Source organism: Geotrypetes seraphini, chromosome 13, assembly GCF_902459505.1.
Source record: "Geotrypetes seraphini chromosome 13, aGeoSer1.1, whole genome shotgun sequence".
Taxonomy (NCBI): domain Eukaryota; kingdom Metazoa; phylum Chordata; class Amphibia; order Gymnophiona; family Dermophiidae; genus Geotrypetes; species Geotrypetes seraphini.
In genome coordinates this window covers 81,291,453-81,314,399 of record NC_047096.1, presented here as the reverse complement: position 1 = coordinate 81,314,399, position 22,947 = coordinate 81,291,453, and the positions used below count along the sequence as shown (strand labels likewise).

The window sequence follows — 22,947 nt, the reverse complement described above, 5'->3', positions numbered from 1 at the left end:
AAATGCCTAAGACCGGATGGCATCCATCCGAGGGTAATCAAGGAACTGAAAGGGATAATAGCTGAACTGCTTCAACTAATAGCCAATCTGTCGATCAAATCGGGAAAGATTCCGGAAGACTGGAAAGTGGCGAATGTTACGCTGATCTTCAAGAAAGGTTCGAGGGGAGATCCGGGAAACTACAGACTGGTGAGTCTGACCTCGGTACCGGGAAAGATGGTAGAGACGCTGATAAAGGACCGCATCATTGATCACCTTGACGGACACAATCTGATAAGGACCAACCAACACGGCTTCAGCAAAGGAAGATCTTGCTTGACAAACTTATTGTACTTTTTCGAGGGCGTAAACAGGCAGATAGACAAGGGTGACCCAGTCGACATTGTATATCTGGATTTTCAGAAGGCATTCGACAAGGTCCCGCATGAATGACTACTTCGAAAAATTGCATGCCATGGAATCGAGGGTGAAATACTCACATGGATTAAAAACTGGTTGGCGGATAGGAAACAGAGAGTGGGGGTAAATGGACAATACTCGGACTGGAAAAACGTCACGAGTGGAGTGCCGCACGGTTCGGTGCTCGGGCCTGTGCTCTTCAATATATTTATAAACGACCTGGAAATTAGTATGACAAGCAAGGTGATTAAATTTGCAGACGATACGAAGTTATCAGAGTAGGGAAAACACAGAAGGATTGCGAAGACCTGCAACGTGACATAAACATGCTCGAGAAATGGGCTGCAACATGGCAAATGAGGTTTAATGTAGATAAGTGTAAGGTAAACTAAACTAAACCTTAAATTTGTATACCACATCATCTCCATAAAGATAGAGCTCGGCACAGTTTACAGGTAAATTCAATAAATGAGGGAAGGACATAATAAAAAATTAGAGGTTATGAAGAGAATAGCTAGCTTTACATTTTAAATAGATAGCTTTACATTTTGGAGAAAAGCCAGATTTTCAGATGCTTTCGGAATAATTGGAATGAGCCTAGGTTCGGCAGCGGGGCAGCATTGTATTCACCATTAATGGTTTTCCCTTTTCCAGATAATCAATAAAAAGTATCCCATAGAAATCCCAAAAGACGGTCACAATCATCTTCCCAACCGACAGAGCCATTTTTGCTTTCTTTAGAGTTTATCTCTTATAGTCCATTATTTGCATTGTTGCTTTGTCTCAGGAGTATAGTGATAATCCTTAGTCTCATCCACAGTCACAAAACACAGTAAAAAGTTGTTTGCATTGCAACACACTTTTCAAAAATATCTAATCAAATTTCTTTTTGGTCAACAGTTAGCAAACACGGCACCCATGCACACTCAACTTCCTCATGCCTAAATATTAGTGTAGGATAGTGTGTATATGTACAACACCCTTCCACCCAATAACACACTGTAGAATAGAGGACAAATAAGGAAAAGTGCCGCAATCACTGTCAATGCAAAGGCTAAATAGACATATTAAAGACCTAATGCGAAGGAAAAAGCCTCAGAGCCCCGCCCACACCACCTTAACTAAAACAAAGTGTGGGAAAATTACCTGGGGTGAATCTCCTCATCGGCATAAAAAACCTTTCACATTAAGAGTTGTCAAAACCTTAAACAATACAGGGAGAGACACAAAAATTTATGGTATAAGGCTATAAAGTCAGTATTATCCTTGTTCAAGCAAGCATAAAGAAAAAATATACTTATCCTACGCTGAAGTAGGTATATGGGGTAAGTATCACATCAACATGGTGCCCAGCTTTTTGCAGGAATCGGCTGCTTTAGGATGTGCAGACTCCCAGCCGCTCAATTCTCTTCTGCTGTAGCACGGCCTCACACAAAATTTCTGATGAAATGCCAGTAGCCTCTGCTATCTCATTTAGGGTCAATCGGTGATCTTCCATCACGATTTGGTGAACTTCATCAACCATTTTGTTGTTTGTTGCTGTTTTTGGATGTCCGGAGTGTTCTTCCAATGCTTGTCTGGCCATGTTTAAATTCAGCAGCCCACACTTTCAACATTGCAAATGGAGATGAATCACCAAACACTGGGAAAAATTCTAGCCTTGTTGGATCTAACGGAAGCTTACTTGCACATTCCTATCTCAGTGTTCTCCCCAGAAATTTTTTTCAGCCAGGTGGCATGAAAAAGTGGTGGGGTAGGGCGAGACAGGGAAATTTGGTGGTGGAGAAAATTAAATGTGCACTATTTTTATTAGTTAATTATTTTCCAACGCTCAATATGACTTCCTTTAAGGTTTGACACTTAGGCAGTGTTCCAGTAGCATTTAAGCCACCCTTGAAAAAAAGTAATGCAGATCCTCTTATTCTGAATAACTACTAGCCAGAATCAAATCTTCCATTTCTTTCAAAACTACCATACTTGAGAGAGTGGTATTCAACCAACTTCAAACTCAAGTTGAATCAGTTAATGCTTTTCATCCTGCGATAGCAATTCTGCCACAGCAAATGCACTGAAGCCCATAGGAATTGAATGGACTTTGGTGAATTTGCCATGGGAAAATCGCTACTGTGGCTTTGTAAAAGGGGCCCTTACTGAGTGAACTCCATAGTCACCTAGACCAGTGTTTCTCAACTTCTTCAAGCCAAGTACACCCTAGTCTAACAAATACCAACCAAGTACCCCAGCCCAAGCTCCGCCCCTGACCCTACCCCCCATTATAATAGTACTAATTGTAATGCAATTTCTTCCATTCATTTTTCATGTACACACAATATAATCTTATTAATTCATAATGGTAACCACAAAATTTTTAAAAAACCCACAAAGCACACTGTACGCTGAGAAAATGTTAATTATCATCTACATTTTGGGGGTTTTTTCCAAAGAGGTCAAGGCAGATATGCAATCAGTAACAACCATAGAATTAGACATATTATATATTCTCAAAACTGACACATTTCAATCACTAAATTGAAAATAAAATCATTTTCCTACCTTTGTTGTCTGGTGATTTAATTAGTTTCTGGTTGGACTTCCTTCTGACTGTGTATCCAACATTTCTTTATTTCTGCCTCCTACATGCTTCCTCTCCTCCAGACCTCATTCCCTTCCCCAACCAACATCTCTCTCTGTCTCTCCATGAGTCCAACTTTTCTTCCTCTCTCCTCCACCCCTATTGGCAACATATCTCCCTCTCTCTCCTTCCTCTGTTATGATCTTGCATGTCTCTGTTCTTCCTCAGGGACTCTCCCCCTCTGTCTCTTCTGTTTGTACCTTCCATAGTCCAGTATCTGCCTCCTGTCTTTCCACTTTGGTCCAGGCCTCTCTCTCTGTCTTTCTTCTGCTTACAACCCCCCCCCCCCCAATGTCCAGCATGTGTTCTCCTTTCTTCCGGGTCTTTCTCTGCCTCTCTCTCTCCTTCCTTCCTTCCTCCCTCTTTGGTCCAGAAACTTTCCACCTCTCTACAGTCTCTCTCTCTTCCCTCTATACACCCCCAAGTCCAACATCCACCCCCCTCTGTGCTGCCTCTCCTTTGTTTCAGGTTTCTCCCTCTTTTTATCTTCCTCCTGCTAACATTTTGAGTCCTCCCACTTTTGCAGCAGGGGAGGGAATGAGAGAGAGAGGGAGACATGGGGCGGAGGAGAAAGGAAGAAAAGTTGGACTCATAGAGGGACTCCAGAAATACATTCACAGATTCACAATACAGGTTATCCAGGTAGAAAGGGAGAACTATATTAACCTATTACAATTAGGTAAAAGAAAGTCAACAAAGTAGATGGGCAGAGATGATATACTTTTGTATATCTAGGCAATGGCTAGTGATAAAAGCTTTCAGGATTACTGCTGAAACAATACAATAATACTGGAACTTTTAGGCCTTTAAGCTCTCTCCACCCAAATACTTTATCGATCTGCCTTTAAGAACAACATTTAGAGTCCAGAGCCTCAAGACAAGAGGGATATCCAAGTACAAATTCAAGATTTGAGTCCCAGCCTCTCATACCCATTAATTTTCTACACTAAAGCCTCCTGATGAGGATACTAATAATAATAATAATAATTTTATTTCTTATATACTGCCAAAGCCATAGTAGTTCGAGGCGGTTTACAACGAAGAAGGACTGGACAATCAGCGAAAATAGTACAATGTTACAATCAGAGAAAATAGGTGGCAGAGAAAAAAATGGTACAAACAGAGAGAAAAATAGAATAATCAGCGAGCAGTGGTGCAGTCGGTGAAGGATGGTACAGTCAGCAAAGAAGGGGCCAGGGTGGGCATAGGGGTTTTAGGGTATGAATCGGGTGAAAAGATTAGTTTTTAGTAGTTTCCTGAAGTTTAAGTAGGATGAAGTGCGTGAGATGATGTGGAGACTGACTCGGAATACAGCCTTCTCTACCTCAAAGAATTTGTGGTCCTTGTGAAAGCGCATTCTACGGGGAGAGAAGTGGAAGACGACTGACCCCCACATCCCCAACTCTCTCCTCCGGGGCAGCCAACATCAGAGGCACTGGCAATTTCCCCAGAAAGCGATGCGGTATGATAGAGGCTAGGCGGGAGAATGCAAAGAGGCCCCACTTCACAGCGCTCCAACGCCAAGGTAAAAAATATCATGGCAGGAGCGACACATTCCTCCAGTCAAAATCTGCCCCTCATTGCTGCTGCTCTTCCTATTGGCTGAGCTGATTGTAGCCTTACCTCCACTGCTTCCCGCCCCCAGCTGTGCCAGCCGCTTGTCAAGGACCAACCGGCGGGAGCAGTACAGACCCCGAAACAGGGAACTTGTTTGTGTTGCAGTTGCAAAGGCAGTGTGGGAGAGACACACTGAGGGAAGAGGACGCAGCATGAGAAAATGGCGACACGGAACTTTTTTTTTTTTCCAAAATGTTGCTTACTCAAAATGTTACTTACTCATTGGAGGAAGACAGCCGGGTGCTCACCTAAATTAGCCGGGCGGAGCGCCCGGCTAAAAGGCGCTCGGGAGAACACTGCTATCTTTTCCCCCTTGCAGTTTCATGTACTGCAGATGGCTTGGGGAAATCCACTGCTTATTCCTAAAATAAACAGCATAAAATCTGTTGTACTACTTGGACTCTAGTTGGAAACAGGATGTTGAGCTTGATGGACCTTCAGTCTGTCCCAGTATGGCAATTTTTATGTTCTTAACTTTGGTGGACACTGGGCACCCCCTTTCTTCTTTCCACCTTCATCATAACCCCCTCCCCCCAATCTTGACCACCAAAATTAGAAATAGCTTACCTGACAAGAGATTCCTGAGCCCCACTAGCTTAAGATATCCAAAGAGCGGCTGTCAGTGGTCATTGATGCTGACACTGAGAGCATGCTCAATTCTCATAGGCCATGAGAATTGAGGGTGCTTTTAGTGCTGAAATAAATGGGAGCACTTTGTACCACTGATAGCCGTTCTTTAGCTAACTCTGGGTGGCCTCTGAGTTCTTTAGCTGAAATGGTGTTCCTAGCTGCTGGGTGGGCCTGTGGCAAAAGTAGAGGGGCCCAGGCTAATACTGGCTATGACCCTGGCATACATGTGCAGTGAAGCAATTCCAAAATATCTTGTATATATTAATCTGGAGAGGCTTTCATATATGGATTCTATCGATAAAATCACTCATGCAATGAAGACTTTTATTCTGCTATCTGTGGAAACTAGCTGCTACAGGGTTTTGATTTCTTTTCGGAATGTTTTGAAGTCGTCCGATGTTGTCAGCAGATTGGAGATGGAATGGTTGAGTTTTGCTGCTTGTGACAACCTTCTGGCAACACAAGCAGCAAAACTCAACCATTCCATCTCCAATCTGCTGACAACATCGGACGACTTCAAAACATTCCGAAAAGAAATCAAAACCCTGCTTTTCAAAAAATTCATCCAAATATCTTAACCCTTCTTCACCTACCTCAAGATATTACTTCCCCAAATAACCCACCTAAACACCTTCCAAGCAAACAGACCCCTAAAATAGATGGTAATCTTACCTACTCTAACTATATTCTCTTTGTCTATATCACACAGTTCGGCACTGTCATTTTACTATCCAACCCCTAAATCCCCTTAGGAATCTATCCAGCTATCTCTCCTCTGTCAAAAAAAAAAAAAATTGTATCTTCACTGGAAAATGTCCAGTAAAATCTTTTGTAATCCGCCTTGAACTGCAAGGTATAGGCGGAATAGAAATCCGTAATGTAATGTAATGTAATGATGCTAGGTTTCTCAGACATGTTCTTTCTCTGGGCATTTTTATTGAACATGTACAGATCTAATTTGTGTTTGTGGTAAGCTGGCCCACAATGAAGTTATGCGGTTGGCTGAGGATGCTTGTAAAATAAAGCATGTGTGTGGTCTTCACTGATTTTTCACATTTGGATTAAGTGCTTTAAAGGAAGTGCTTTAAAGGAAAAGGAAAGAAATCTAGATCTTCTTTCGCCCCCAAATGGCTGAAATGGGAACTGCAGGGATAACATTTTAATGTACAGTATACTACAGCTTTCTCAAGGCTTAAGCATGAAAGGGTGATTCATAAATGGAATTCCTAGGCGTAGCCATCTTAAAGAAGACTGGAAATGAAACTCTGAACAGTCTGTTAGCTGCTGAAAATGACTGGCATCGATTGCTAGAAGTTTTATCACACGTAACTTTGGAAGCATTTGCTTTGCAGGTGCTGTAATCTTGTACTAAAACAGCTTCTTTCCCAATTGATTAAACCAAACAGAAACTGCAAAGACTCTGCAACCATAGATTGCCTTTCCTTGGTTGTTTATTTAAGGGAGGCTGAGTAGGAAAGATTAGAATGATAAAGTACAGCACCGGGAGGAATACTGTCTCCTACAGAGTTGTATTTTGTCCATTTTAGATGGCTTTATTTAGCAGTGAGTGCTTAATCATTTAGATTTTCATGCTTTGTAGCTACCACAGCAAAACAGAGCACTTTTTATCCTACCCTTGATTTGAGGAGCCTACACAGCAAAATAATCCTTTGTCAGTCGTAATGCTTTTGATTGGATCAACATAAGAACTTTCCAGAGAGGGCAGTGTGCATTAGCTGTTGAAACAATGTAAGCTTTTTTTTGTAGGTTACTAGAATCCTGCTTTTATAGGGATTTGTGAAATTTATTCTGAATATTCTGCAATGCCAACTTGTACAGAATACAAATTGAACAAGATTAGAAGGTGGCTACTATGCTATTCAGTAGTTTACCAGATAAGATGTGGTACCCATCCTTGTCTAATTGAAAGATTTAAGTTTTTTAAAAATTCACTAGCTGCCTTGCAGGCAGAAAATGACATTGCCGGTATGCATTTAGAAATAGTACACAAAAGTCTACTCTCTTCCAGGAAATAACCAGCAGCAATCACACACAATACCAATAACCGTAACAGGTGGAGAAAAAGGCCTCAGTTAAAGTCAGATTATTTTATTTTTCCTCTAACTCTACTTTTCACTTCTCTATTACCCTCCAGGTACTTTAGTTAGATTGTGAGCCTTCGGGACAGTAAGGGAATTTTTCAAATACCTTTCTTATTTCTAATCTTAATGTATATTTTCTGTAAACCGCTTAGAACCTAACGGATGTAGCGGTATATAAGAAATAAATTACATTACATTTACATTACTGGAGAGTGCTGCTACTGTCACACACATAAAGTAGACACTCTTAACGATCACAGGCCACCAAAAACTCCACCCGCATTAATTATTACTTCAGTACATTGTGTGAAAAAAACTGCCAGCCAACCAGCCTTCCACCTGCATGTTGGGCACAAAGCCATTCTTATCCGCCAGCAGTTGCGGGTGATTTTATCCAGATACTGGAGCTCATCGTTTGTGGCTCTTCCTGCTGCCGTTGCGATCATCGCACCCACTCTCACCTGAGCTCAACATCCCCCAATGATGATGCACGCTACATCACCAAGGGGCAGGCTGTGACGGGGGCCAATGAAGACCAAACTTCCTCCCTTCCCTTTCACAGCCGCTTCTTCCTGAATGGACAGTATTGGCCCCTCATCGGCGCTCGCCCCACTGGCAGTTATAAGCACCAGCAGAGGTAACTTTTTTGTTCCGCTTCAGCTCCCGTGGCTCTCGCTCAGGCATGGGCCACACCAGTTGTAGACAGTTTTTGGTTTTTTTTAAAATTATGCCCCTCCACGTATATTAGTATTAGACCCTAGCATGTGTCAAGTTAGGATAAAAACTTGCATCGTAAACTTGTACAAATTGTAACCTGTTAACTGTATATTATGTATGTTTAACCTGTAACCCGTTCTGAACTTTGGAAAATGGGTTAGATAATGAATTAAATAAATATGTAAGTAATTGATGCTTTGGTGCTACTATTTGGCTGCTGCTTTTCCATTTAAGATATCAGGAGCTAAATAAGCATGGTAGGATTACTATTAAATTGACACTACAGTGAAAAATATAATTTAGAATTATTTAGAGGTTACTTTTTGTTTATAGTGCACTGCTTTCATTTGACTTTTTGTTAGAAATGGCGGTATATCAAATAAAATAACTGTAACTGTAAAAGACCATAATATCCTCTCTTCCTCTTCCCTTCTCTGTTCCAACCTGATTACTACCAAAATATTGCTGTTGCCTTCCAGGGATTGTGAGAATTGGGATTACTGCAAATAAGGTTCTTTAGCTATTTTTATTGAGAAGTGTAAGTTGCAAGAGGACTATAATGCAGGGGGAAAGGGCGCTAAACAGGGCAAACATCATATCCATTGTTGCCAATCCAGATCACAAGTACCTGGCAAAAACACAAATAGTAGCAACATTCCATGCTATTCCTTTTTTTTTTTTTTTTTTTCAAGTCTTTATTCATTTTAATAAATACATCAAGTGTACATTAAATATAAATTATCATAATACATTATCACTTGAAGATTCCATTACAATATGTATCTAAAAGATTTATATCCCATCCCCCTCCCATAACCATATACAAATAATAACATTCTTATATATATTAGTCAATTAAAATATGCAAATATATATGTAAATCTCCCTAACCCACCCATCTCCCCATTCAATCAAGTATCACCTAAGGAAAAAGAATAATAAATTAACATTAATCATTATGATAATTTATTATTGGCCTCCACACATCCTGAAATCTATTAAAATAACCATTTTGTGTTGCAATTAAACGTTCCATTTTGTACAGATGACACACTGAGTTCCACCAGAAGCTATTCCATGCTATTCCTATTCTGTAAAGCCCGGGTATCTGTTGGATCAATTTTCGCTTTTTAATACAGATCACCCATTACGAGTCACAACACTGTTTTTCCTTCCGTACGAGGCTGGGTCTATAAGAAGTTTCTACTTGTCTATCAGGCAGCTAGCTAGGACACTGAGCTTTAGAATTTGTTTTCTTTGTCATGTTCATATATGCACGTTAGAAAATTATTAAAATCACCCTATTTGTAAGATTTTTAGAAAACTAATAATTACAGTGGTCATTTTGTAGATCACTATTGTACAGTTTCTTGGTCTTGTAAACCACATCAGTCTGAGAGGTTTTGTGGGCTAGAAATGCAATATGGATGGAAGCTATAGGCTTTACAGAATAGGATATAAACTCTCTCCAAAGTTCTAGTAAGAACAAAGCGAATTCCTCTCATATTGCCTTTCCATGCAATTATAGCCCCAGTCACCCTGGCTTCCCACTTTTCCAAAATTGTCAGGACTCATAATGAGTCAGTACCTCAACTCCTGGAACAATGTAGTCATGTAACATGTAGCCAATAACTACGAATGGGATACATGCCAGAAAATAGAGACCACTGCTACAGTCAAACATTCTTTGCAGAGCTAATAAACTGTGAAGAAAATCTACACGGTAAGAACATAAGAATTGCCATACTGGGACAGACCGAAGGTCCATCAAGCCCAGTATCCTGTTTCCAACAGTGGCCAAACCAGCTAGCTAGATTCCAAGTAGCAAAACAGTTTCTATGCTGCTTATCCTAGGAATAAGCAGTAGATTTCCCCAAGCCAACTCAATAATGGCCTATGGACTTCTCTTTTAGGAAACTATCCAAACCTTTTTTAAACCCTGCTAAGCTAACTGATTTCACCACATTCTCTGGCAATGAATTCCAGAGTTTAATTATATGTGTGAAGAAATACTTTCTCTGGTTTGTTTTAAATCTACCTCTTAGTAGCTTTATCGTATGTCCCCTAGTCCTAGTATTTTTGGAAAGAGAGAACAAGCAATTCACATCTACCCTTTCCAATCCACTCAGTATTTTATAGACCTCTATCTTTCTAGACTGTGTTTCTTCTCTTTTGAAAGAAAGAAATCTAATATGCAGGTTAGCACACCAGAAATTGCATTTAAAATGTAATAAACCATTAGAAATATTAGTTGAGTGGAGACAAGGTGTTTGGTTGAGTTGTATAAGTTAAACTGTTTTATGAGTCATTATTTCCAAGACTACAAGGGGTAGCAGGATGGAAAGATTCTTAGACCACAGAGAGGCAAACTGCCCTCTTTCTCTCTTGTTTATATTATGAATCATGATACTTTTCCCATGCACCATATTAGGTTCTATTGACTGATATCTGGGCAGCAATCCAAGGGCGTTTTCTACATTAAATCTGTACAAGGGACCAAGTTCATTAGTAAGATATTTACCAGATGAATGTACTTTATGGAATTCCTATCCTGCCTGAATTTATACACATTACATTAACTTCTGCACAGTTAAGAGGGATGAATGCTCTGAGTATTATTTCTCATGTCCCAGAATGAGAGAGTATTTAGTATGTCTTGCCCTATGTGTGTTTCAGTAGCAATCAAATAGGAAATGGATTTATATGCCACCTTTTTGTAGTTTTACAACACAATAAACGTGGTTTACGTATAAATACTGTATCAAATGAAGTGAATTAAATCATATATTGTTTAACTAATTACAATCAAGTTCATATTGAAATTAGATGCTCAGTGTAATATCTCATTCAAAACCAGCAGGTTTGTAGAATTAAGATTGTAACTGCATCATTGCACTCACCTGCCTACCAACCCTTCAAAAACTTATTGAATCTAAACTAGTCAAGCTAACTTATACGAGTATAACATTGAAAAAGTACTTAGCTTGATCCAGATGAAGACAATTGTCAAATAGAGTCAATTATCCTAGGATAGGTCTTCTCGAGATGAAAAAAGAGGTATGTATTCTCTTCAACTGCAAGCAGGAGCTGACAATCGTACAATGAGCTGTTCTATATTGTTGTAGCTGGTTTTGAAACTGGATACGGTGGCTTACCATGCTGAAGCCAAACGTCAACTCTCTGACACAACTGTATATCAATTATTAGAAAATGATCCCACTTGTGAGCTTCAACGGACCATATACACTGAACTTTGTCAAGCCAATACTGATGGTATTATATCTTCTAAAGAATTTAAATATTTGTATTGTAGATATCCTTCAGTCCCGATGATTAAATTCCTTCCTAAAATACACAAATCTCGCAATAATCCGCCAGGCAGGCCTATAGTTTCTTGTTGTGGATCTCTATTAGAACCTTTATCTCAATACATTGATTTTTATTTACAGCCTTTTGTATTAACTATTCGTTCCTACATCAGAGACTCTATGGATCTTTTAGTTCAGATCCAAGATCTAAATATTTCATCTAGTAATGAAGAAGATCTGATGTTTGTCACATTAGACATAACCTCCTTATACACCAGTATACCCCAACAAGCTGCTATGAAGATTATTGAAAATTATTTAATGAAGTCATCTCAAGTGGGCAACAAATTAAATCTTTTGATGTTTATGGCTCGATTAGTGATTAACAACAATTATTTTCTTTATGAAAATCTTTATTATTTACAACGGAAGGGTGTTGCCATGGGAGCGACAGTAGCTCCTGCCGTGGCATGTCTTTTTATGGCTCAATTTGAAGACAAATATGTATACAGTTCAACATTCTTTTCTAAGATTTTATTTTGGAAAAGATTCATTGACGATATTATTTTTATTTGGAAAGGTTCTGTAGAGGAATTGAATCAATTTGTAAATCATCTTAATGAAAGTGATCACAACATCCAGTTCAGTGCTAATATGGATAGATCAAGTATCAGTTTTTTAGATATTCAGATCTCTTTAACATCGGGTCAATTCCATTCAACTATTCACAGAAAGAGCACTGATAGAAATTCTATACTCCACTACAGAAGTTTCCATCCTAAAAAATTTAAAAATAGTATCCCTAATAGTCAATTTCTTAGGTTAAAACGTTTATGTTCTTCTTCTGCTGAATTCCAATCTCAAGCAGAGATTATGGGGCAACGTTTCCATGACAGAGGATACCCTGAGCACTGTATCGAAACCGCCCACAAGAGAGCCAAAAATGCCAATCGTGATTGGTTATTGTTGCCTAATAATAAATCAGATCAAACTAATTCAAGAATGACCTGTGTTTTACCTTTCTCTAACAATACTTTCCATATTCAAAAGATAATTTATAAACATTGGAACATATTAAGTTTTCATTCAATTTTTTCGGAGGTTCCTATGTTTGCACATAAAAGGAACAAAAATTTAGGTGAACATTTTAAGAACTATAACAATAATAATTTTATTGATCAAGATACTGTGATTCCAAGGGGACATACTTGCTGTGGCAAATGCAAATACTGTTGTTATTCTTTGACCACAGATCATATTGAGATGCCTAACATGAACAAACAATATCATCTACGAGGGCATCAGACTGCAATACTTCTCAAGTAATCTATGGGATATTTTGTCCTTGTAATAAGATATACATAGGTCAAACCAAAAGGGCTATTAAATTAAGAATAGCGGAACATCTGAGCAGTATTCACACTAATAAATCAGAAGCTCCTTTAACTGATCATTGGCACTCCGTTGGCCATTCTTTAAATGATCTCAAGTTCTGTGTAATCAGGCAATTTAAATTCAACAGACAGGGTGATATCTCTCATATTATTTTATATTATGAACAACATTTAATTTATACTTGGAAAACAGTAATTCCTTATGGTCTTAATAAGGAAATAGAATGGACCATCAGATAATTGACATTTACTTATTTTCTGCTACAATTAACAACATGCCAATATGACGTTAGACATCATGTGATCATTCTACGTTCTTAAATACGTCCATACGTCATACGTTGATTCAGCTCTTCATTTTGAGAATCTTTGGCGACGTGTTCCTTCCATTAGGAGACCCGAAGGTAATTTATAATTTTGAATTTTTTGAACATTTTTTTAAAATTTTTTTTGAGAACTGCATTATTATACATGTTTATTTGTTTATTTTTAGTTTTCTTTTTTCCTCCTGATGACGCAAATTTTGGTGAAACACGATCGGTGTTGAGGAAATGTTGGACATTTTATCCTTTCACGCTGAGGAACTTTGGTCACATGGTGATTTTTGTTAAATAAGTTCGAGCAGTTTTTTGTTTTGTTTTGGGGATTCACTTTTTTATAGTTTCAAAACCAGCTACAACAATATGGAACAGCTCATTGTACGATTGTCAGCTCCTGCTTGCAGTTGAAGAGAATACATACCTCTTTTTTCATCTCGAGAAGACCTATCCTAGGATAATTGACTCTATTTGACAATTGTCTTCATCTGGATCAAGCTAAGTACTTTTTCAATGTTATACTCGTATAAGTTAGCTTGACTAGTTTAGATTCAATAAGTTTTTGAAGGGTTGGTAGGCAGGTGAGTGCAATGATGCAGTTACAATCTTAATTCTACAAACCTGCTGGTTTTGAATGAGATATTACACTGAGCACTCTAATTTCAATATGAACTTGATTGTAATTAGTTAAGCAATATATGATTTAATTCACTTCATTTAATACATTATTTAATTGGTGAATTGTTTATTACTATTTATTTCTCCAATTTATTTATATTTTGAGTTTCAATTACGTATAAATATGTCAAGCATTTTCCCTATCTGTCCCGGTGGGCTCACGATTTAATGTACCTTGGGCAGAGGAGGATTAGGTGATTTACCCAGGGTCACAGAGTTTGTTCATCTCTCCTGGAGCATAATGCTGCCATCTAGGCAACATGCTGTACTTGATGTTGTTAACCACTCAGGCATGATAAGTACCATATTTTTCAACATATCCTCAATGATGACAACTAGATCCTGTTTTTGGGCAGTAACTCTTAACATGGAACCCTGCATTATGTAGCTATGGTTTGGGTTCCTCTTTCCCACATGCATCACTTTGCACTTGCTCACATTAAACATCATCTGCCATTTTGACACACAGTCACCACCTACTCCTTGATAGGCTCCGTTGGTGACATCACCCATCTGTTGAGAATATACTGCCTGCTTGTCCTGGGATAAATGTAGGTCAGGGTTTTACAGGCCTACATTTCCTGCACCTAGAGTCCTTGCAAAATTGCGGCCATTGGTGCCTAGTGACACTGAAGTCCGGCACACCCCCAAAACACGCCCACTTCAGGGCTTCATCATCACGAGGTGTCGCTAGGTGCCTTGGTCCCAGGCACTAGTTCTGGAGGGCACCACTTAAAAATTTAAAACAATTAAGTTAGACACTGGTAGGCATAATCTAGGTGCCTTTTCAGCACCTTTTCTCAGAATCCAACCCTTATAGCATATTACTTGCTTAATTTCGGGGTATTTTGAAATTAAGTTTCTCCTTTTTAAATTTGTAGGTTTCTTTTCATTTAGTGGATCTCTGAGGGTTACAATATATATTATTTGTATGATTCTGGTGTATTTTATACATTGTTTTTTTTTCCCTTGAAATAAGTATTTGTAAACTCACATGTTTAAAAATTAATAGAAAGGTAAAAAAAAATAAAAATTCAGGTAGCGTTTCCATTGTTCTTAGTCTCTCAGAGAAATCCATGCAGGATTTAAACATTCACAGCATATGGAGGGGAGTGGTGGTTAGGAGATTAACTGGGGCAGACAGTGAAAGGGATGATTTCATTTTAATTCAGTGCACAGGGCATCATGTGGTGGACATGTTCTCTGTGCCATTTTGTTGTTAGTGTAGAAAAATGAAAGTGCATTCAGTTGCTCCTGTGGATCTGATTTATTAACACTTTTGTTTTCTTCTCTCATAGGGTTGAATTCCAGAATAAATTCTACACGGGAGCTGGGTTCAAGTTTATTCCTTTTTCGTTTGACAGCATCCGTGAGGGACGGTTGGAAGAATAGGGCCAGCTGTGCTCTGTAGTTCATTACCAGTATTTGCTTCTTCTGCTGAGCTGTGGGTTTTGTGCATTCATGTGCTGAATTTGTGTAATTTTCCTAGCTGATATTGTACTGCATCTGTCAAAGTAAATCTGTGAATGGCTTATGATAAGACAGAGAGTGGGTGTCTTTTTAAGCTTTGTTTGTCCAGGGGATTGAGGGGTATAGCTAGAGGGGTACTATAAAGGATAAAATGTCTTAAGTGAAAGAACACTACAGGTCATGGACCTGGGGGGCCGCCGCGAGTGCGGACTGCTGAGCACGATGGACCTATGGTCTGACTCAGCAGAGGCGATGCTTATGTTCTTATCAGTTCTAAGATTAAAATATTGGTGATAGATTTTTTTTAATTATTTTAGCTTATTTGTAAAATGTTAATTACAATACATCAAACTAAACCAATTTGAATAGAAACAAAGATAATAAGGAATGAATCCCAAAAAGTTACAAAGGAAAATTGAAAAAGAAAAGAAACAAAGTTTAAATGTATCCTCCTCACTCCATGTAGAACAATAAGAATATAAGAATTGCCGTACTGGGAAAGACTGAAGGTCCATCAGACCCAGTATCTTGTTTCCAACAATGGTCAACCCTGGTCCCAAGTATCTAGCTAGATCCCAAGTAGTAAAACAGATTTTATGCTGCTTATTCTAGGAATAAGCAGTGGATTTTCCACAAGGGGAAAATCCAAAAATGAAATTGAGGAGATACTTACAAAGCAAAAGAAAACTTAACATCAAGGAAAAGCCTGGATCTTGAAACTTTATCACATCTGCTAGGAGTACAGTTGTATTACTCAAGATACCTCTGTATCTCAGTTAAAATGGACCTCTCTTTATTTTCCAAGAAAAGTTAATATAATAGCCACACTGGATCACACCAGTATTCTGCTTCCAAAAGTAGGCAGTCTGGGTCACAAGTACCTGGAAGAATCCCAAATCGTAGCAACATTCCATGCTACCAACCCTAGGACAAGCAGTGGCTTCTCCCATGTCTATTCTTAGCAAAGAGGATGCTAGGAATTATTATTAGGAAAGGGATGGAAAATAAGGCCAAGAATATTATTATGCCCCTGTATCGCTCCATGGTTCAACATTATCTTGAGTATTGCTTGCAATTCTGGTTGCTGTATCTCAAAAAAGATATAGTGGAATTAGAAAAGATTCAAAGAAGAGTGACCAAGATGCTAAAGGGGATGGAACTCCTCTCATATGAGGAAAGACTAAAGAGGTTGGGGCTCTTCAGCCAGGAAAACAGATTGCTGAAGGGGGATATGATCGAGTCTACAAAATTTTGAGAGGGTAGAAGTGAATCACTTTTTTTTTTTTTGCTCTTTCAAAAAACTACAGAGACTAGGGAACACTCAATTAAGTTACATTGAAATACTTTTAAAACAAATAAGAGAAACTATTTTGTTCACTCAACAAATTGCTCTGGAACTTGTTGCCAGAGGATGTGGTAATTTGATTAAAGGTTCAAAGAACACAAACTTATGGGCTTCACAAGTAACTATACATTTACAGGGTAGGAGTATACTGGTGGTATGTACAAAGATATGTGTGCTCTTACATTATCTACAGCTAGTTGAGTGGTTGCAAATGACCTTAGCATGCCCTTATATGGCCTAGTGGTAGAGCTGCTGCCTCTGAACCCAGAGGTTATGGGATAAAATCCCACTGCTGCTCTTTGTGATCCTGTGCAAGTCATAAGAACATAAGCACTGCCTCCGCTGGGTCAGACTTGAGGTCCATCGCACCCAGCAGTCCGCTCACGCGGCGGCCCAACAGGTCCAGGACCTGCACAGTAATCTTCTATCTATACCCTTCTATCCCCTTTTCCAGCAGGAAATTGTCCAATCCTTTCTTGAACCCCAGTACCATACTCTGCCTTATTACGCCCTCTGAAAGCGCATTCCAGGTGTCCACCACACGTTGGGTAAAGAAGATCTTCCTAGCATTTGTTTTGAATCTGTCCCCTTTCAACTTCTCCGAATGCCCTCTTGTTCTTTTATTATTTGAAAGTTTGAAGAATCTGTCCCTCTCTACTCTCTCTATTCCCTTCAAGATCTTGTAAGTCTCATCATATCCCCTCTAAGTCTAAGTCACATAATCCTCCATTGCCTCAGGTACAAAATAAGTACCTGTATATATATTACATTGCATTAGTGACCATTGTAACCAGAAAAAAAGTATATACAAGTCCCATTCCCTTTCCTTTTCATTAGTCCCATGTGCTAAAACCATTTTTACTGCAGCCATAAAATGGCATGTTTTATATTTGCAGATAAAGCACTCAAAAAATGTCTGACCAAGTGGTCCAAATGATATAGAATATTAAATCCCACTCTGCAGGTTGAGGGGTCCCTTCATTTATAATAACCAATAAAGTATATCATTAAGCTGTTTAAATTATTTAGATTATTTAAATTCGGGGAAAAAAAAGCCTCAGAAACTGGAGCCATACGCTCAGTAAACTCTCAAGCAGTGCACGGTTTTAGCTTATTGAACCGAGTATGCTTCTCAATGCAGTCATGGGCAAAAAAAACCCTTTTTTAAATTTATTAATTTTTTTTTTTTTTTTAAATGTAATTTACTTTTTGTTGATTTTTCTTCTAATTTTTCTTTATCTCTGTTCCAGTAATATACAGGATCTTTATCTCTGTTATAGCACTCTACAAAAACACCCACAACCAAGAGATACCAGTAGGATATAGCAAAATGAAAGAGAGTAGCTTCACTTATCTTTTATATTCTTTAGCGTTTCGCAGCTCTCTCACTGGAATCATGTACTCCTTGCCGCTCACAGAAAGCCAACCTGTGCCCGCTGCTTCAGGGCAAAATATCTTTGGCACGTATTACTCTATAAAAAAAAAATCATGTTTTAATTCTGCCAGTAGTTTCAAGGACCTTGGAGGGTAGTGTAACAGTTGTAGGGACTGTTTGTGAGGTGTTGCGAAACCATAGGACTTTGGTTTTTGTTGGGTTTAGTTTGAGATTGATTGTAGCCCAGGTATGTATTTTGTCTATGCCATTGGATATTTTTTGAGAGCCATCATGTGCATTGTGTTTGATCGGGATGAGCAGGAGAATGTCGCCTGCATAAGATAGTAAGCATTTGTTGTTGTGGAAATTAAGGTGACCCAAGGAACTCATGAAGAGATTGCATAGTACTCGTATTGGGGAGAGTGGTGATCTTTGAGGGACTCCGCAGAATGCTTTCTAGTTTCTGGAGCATTTTCTGTCTTCCCAGATGAAATATTTCCTATTCTGTAGGAAATCTTTGAACCAGCCCTCAATGCTATTTAATTTAGTTTAGTTAGAAGTGGGTGGTGGTTGATTGAGTCAAAGGTGGCTGATTATGAGGTGTGATCAAAAAACATGGTGAATGTTTATAATAATAATAATAACAACAACAGTTTATATACCGCAGGACCGTGAAGTTCTATGCAGTTTACAATGATTAAAAATGCTACAAATTGAGTAGAACTGGTAAGTTAAAACTAGTGAATAGCAGCTCTAGAGATCAGTTATTGTGGGAAAGATTGTACAAATCATCTGCCTAAGTATTTCAGGAACAGATATGTTTTTAGGTGTCTCCTGAATTCCCCATAAGTTTAAGCAAGCATAAGTAATTGTTCCAGGTCTTTACCCCATAATTCTGCTTGATATGAGAGAAGATGTTGATGATGACTTTTGAATTTACATCCTCTAACCAGTGGAGATAACAAAATTCAGGTGCGTGCTTCTCTTATGTCTGTGGAGCTACATTATCCTCACATCCACAATACAACATACATCAGCCAGAGTTTGAAAATATGCTCTTTCACTGTCTGCCTGATGATAGTTTCAGCTTCTTCACAAGTTAAAAAAAGGCTTTGTGAAACTCACACTGTGTTCTCTATAAAATTAGTGTAATCATTGTCTGGAACAGGGAAGAGAAACACATTTTGCTGTGAAACAAACAAATCCCACCACCCCAAGTAAAAATGACTGACTACAGTTGATAACCCAAAAGTCCTACAGTGAAGTATATACAATAGACACAAAGCAACATTTCTCTGAAGGCAAGCAGTAGTTTCTCACTTATGGGTGATGTCATCCAACGGAGCCCTGGTTCAGACACTACCCAATGTTCTGTAGCTTTAAGAAGCCTTTGGCAGAATCCCTGTCCACATACATGTGTGCCTTCCTGCCTAGTGTGAGCACATGGGACCAAGCAGTCTTTGTTTTTCTACAGAGCATAGAGATCACTTTTTGTGCACTTTCCATTATGATTTTGATTGATTTTCTTCAGGAGGTACTATTTATTTTCCTCATTTTCTTCTTTTATTTTTATCCTCTGTCAAGGTTAGTATTCTATAGAATTTTGCTGCAGGCCTGCTTAGGCCTGAGCACTGTCCAGAGATTTTCTATAAGGTTTCTTTCACCATTGAGCTGTTTGATTTTTGCATCAGTTATTTTTTTCCCACAATGTTCCCAGAAGACCCCCAGTGGCTTCAAATGATGTGCCCAAGTGTAGCAGGGTCATTTCTAGCATGGACCCCCACATTTGGTGTTTGGGGTACCTAAGCCTTGATCATGATGCCTCTGAATGTTCTCTTAGGTTTCCACAGCTGGAGTCATGATTGTTGCAGTTGTCTGGGTCTCACCACATCTGAGTAAATAGAACTGATGTTTAATCTATCATGCTAAAGAAAGCCACAGTTCTGTGTATTCCGAAGCAGCAAGATCTGGACAACTGCAACAATCATGTGCCTGATTATTTTCTTCTTAAAAATGCAGTTCAAAAGAACGCTGAAGGCAAGGCAGGCCCAAAAGGAGAATCTTTTAAGACCAGTCCATCAACTTTGGCATTGGAAGCATTGGTTCCATGGCTGCTAGAGCTGCATCAAACAGTGGAAGTGAATCCACATCACGGAGGTCTCTGCCTGCCTTGACTCTGGGTACTAGTAGTAGGCCCCAGGACTAATCTATATCAGAGCTGAAAAGTTCTCAGCCCAACCAACTTCCTAAATTCTGAACGTTATTTTGCCACCGTAGCTGAAATGAGTGTCATTTTATTTTGCAAAGTGCCAATTTGCAGAATTGTAATGCTATGTTTTGACATTGTTACAGATCATTGATTGAACTATGTCAATGAAAAGTGTGGAATTTTCAAGTGTGGAACTCAGAGCCGTCATGAAGTTCCTATTCATGCAGAAGAAATCCAGGAATGTATGCTGCAGACATTGAGTGACAAAGGCCCATCATATTCCATAGTGAAGAAGTGATGTGGAGATTTCAAGACTGAAGATGCAGCAGTGTCTGGGAGGCCTTAAATTATGTCAGCTCCTGAAATTGATGACCAGATCAGTGAATATTGGCTAAAACAGTTGCTGAGACACTACAGATATCCAGAGAATGTATGCAGCTGGGTATGCAGAAGCCGTCAGCCAAGTGGGTGCCCAAATGTTTGAATGCTGACGAGAAATGGCATTGAGTAGACACTTCCAAGTTGATTTTACAGCATTTTAAGTAACCTGATGCCAACTTTTTGAAATGACTAATTGTTGATGAAACTTAGTTACACCGCTATGATCCTGAGACAAAACAAAAGCCCATGCTATGGCGGCACTCAGGTACTCCAAGGCCAAGGAAATTCAAAACCCAAAAATCAGCAGAAAAGGTCATGACCACAGTGTTTTCGGATTAGGAAGGTGTTGAAATGACTATCTTCCAAGGAGCCAAACAATTAATTTAGAATATTACTATAACTTGCTGTGCCCATTAAAGGAGGTATTGAAAGAAAAAAGGAGAGGGAAGCAGTGGAAAGGAGTTCTCTTTTTGCAAGACAATGCACCTGCTCACAGGGCTGGCAAAACGATGGATGTTTTGATCAGTTGGAGTTTCAGTGCATAGACCATCCACCCTACTCACCAGATCTTGCTCCATCTGACTATTTTCTTTTTTCCAAACCTTAAGAGTTTGAAAGGGTGACAATTTTCAAGTGATTCGGAGGTGATTGCAGCAGTGGAGCAGTAGTCAGTGACCAGACATCAGAGTATTTTGGAAGAGTTACAGAAACTTCAGACATGATGTTCCAAGTGTGTTGAACTTAGGGGTAAATATGTGGAATAACTTGTAAGTTTCATGGCTTCATATCATTCCCTTCTTGGTTGAGATTGTAACAAAGAAGAAATACATGGATTTGTCATCGTCCTTGTCAGTACCAAAGGACCACAATGTCTTGCAATGGGTGAACCTCAAGAAGCATCAGCATTGGTTCTGAAAACACTGTGCCGGAAGCTCCAAAGCAACAGCATCACGTGCACCCAAGAAGTATCTGCATTAAGAGGAGCGCTCCCCCAGTGGCATAGTAAGGGGGGATTGAAGGTGGTCAGCTCCAGGCGCCATATTGGTGGGCGTACTGACACTTTTCCTCTCCACTCCCCCCTGCTCCTTTCCACTCCTCCCTTCCCCCCCCCCCCGCCGCATGCGCACTTTCACTCTCCCCCCCCCCCCCCCATGTACCTCTAGCTCTTTGCTGGCACGAGCAGCAACTCCAACTTACTGCTTGTGCCAGCGTCGCCTCTTCCTCTAATGTCACTTCCAGGTCCCACACCTAGGAAGTGACAGAGGCAGAGCCACCTTCACTCTTCCCCCCACCTCTCCATGTACCTCTAGCTCTTTGCTGGCGCGAGCAGCAACTCCAACTTGCTGCTCATGCCAGCATCGGCTCTCCCTCTAATGTCACTTCCAGGTCCCACACCTAGGAAGTGACATCAGAGGGAGAGCTGATGCAGGCAGCAAGTTGGTGATGCTGCTCGCACCAGGAAAGTTAGAGGTATGGGGAAGGGACACACGGGTGGGGGGGGAGTCAGGGAAGGAGCAGAGGGGGCGTAGAAGAGGATGGGGAGGGGTTAGGGTTAGGTGCCTGGGTGCCTCTCAACCTCACTATGCCACTTCACTCCCTCTCTGTGATAGCAATGCTACCATGCCAGTCTCCCTACAGCTGAGACCCTGCTTCCAATTCAACGCTGGTCAGACCGCCTCTATACCAGCATCATCCCAACATTTCCATATACACTCTGTTCCTTCCTAATCTAGTGGTGGAGTTTCATATTAGTCAACCGTCCTGCCAATGTTCTTCCCTAAACCTCATGCCCATCTTTGCAAAAGCACATTGCACACCTTGCACTGCAAGCAGACTTTGGCCTTCTGTCTAGATAAAGCCCTTAGATAGTCCACCTAACCTTGTGGTTTTTTTGACCCACATATGTTAGAAGGTGGTAGGGTGGTAGGGAGCCATTGGTAAACACACTTTATCCAATTGGCTGGCATATTGCATCACTTATGCTGATTTCAGAGAGTCACCTCACAACTCACAATGTTAGAGCCATGGCCACATCTGTAGCCCACGAGATCAGCCTCCAGATCTGCAACATGGTCTTCAATACATACATTAAAATCTCATTACTGCTTTCAGCAGCATATCCGATGTGGCAGCTGTTTGGTCAGACAGTCCTACAGAATTTATTTGGTGTCTAGAATTTAACTGTATCCTCCTAGGCCCATTTTTCTTCTGTTTCAGGCTGCACTTTCACAAGAATTTTTCAGGTTAATTGGTTCTGGTTGCCATTGCAGGCCATATAAGAAATTATGTTGTACTTGTCCTCAGAGTAAACGAAGTTACTCACCTCAGGCAGGTGGTTTCCAAGAACAGCAGGACACACATTCTCATATCCCT

At 39.7% G+C, this 22,947-nt stretch overlaps 1 protein-coding gene across 6 annotated transcripts in view; it reads left to right on the top strand.

The window, feature by feature from the left end:
- ATP6V0A1 (ATPase H+ transporting V0 subunit a1) overlaps nucleotides 1-17,016 on the top strand; it is a 242,656-nt gene extending 225,640 nt beyond the window's left edge. For all 6 annotated transcript variants that reach the window (XM_033919294.1, XM_033919299.1, XM_033919296.1 and 3 more), the window contains one exon: nucleotides 15,093-17,016. In XM_033919294.1, the coding sequence (XP_033775185.1) occupies nucleotides 15,093-15,186 (94 nt within the window). In that variant the 3' untranslated portion in view covers nucleotides 15,187-17,016. The remainder of the gene's footprint in view (nucleotides 1-15,092) is intronic.
- Nucleotides 17,017-22,947: the final 5,931 nt, after the last annotated feature.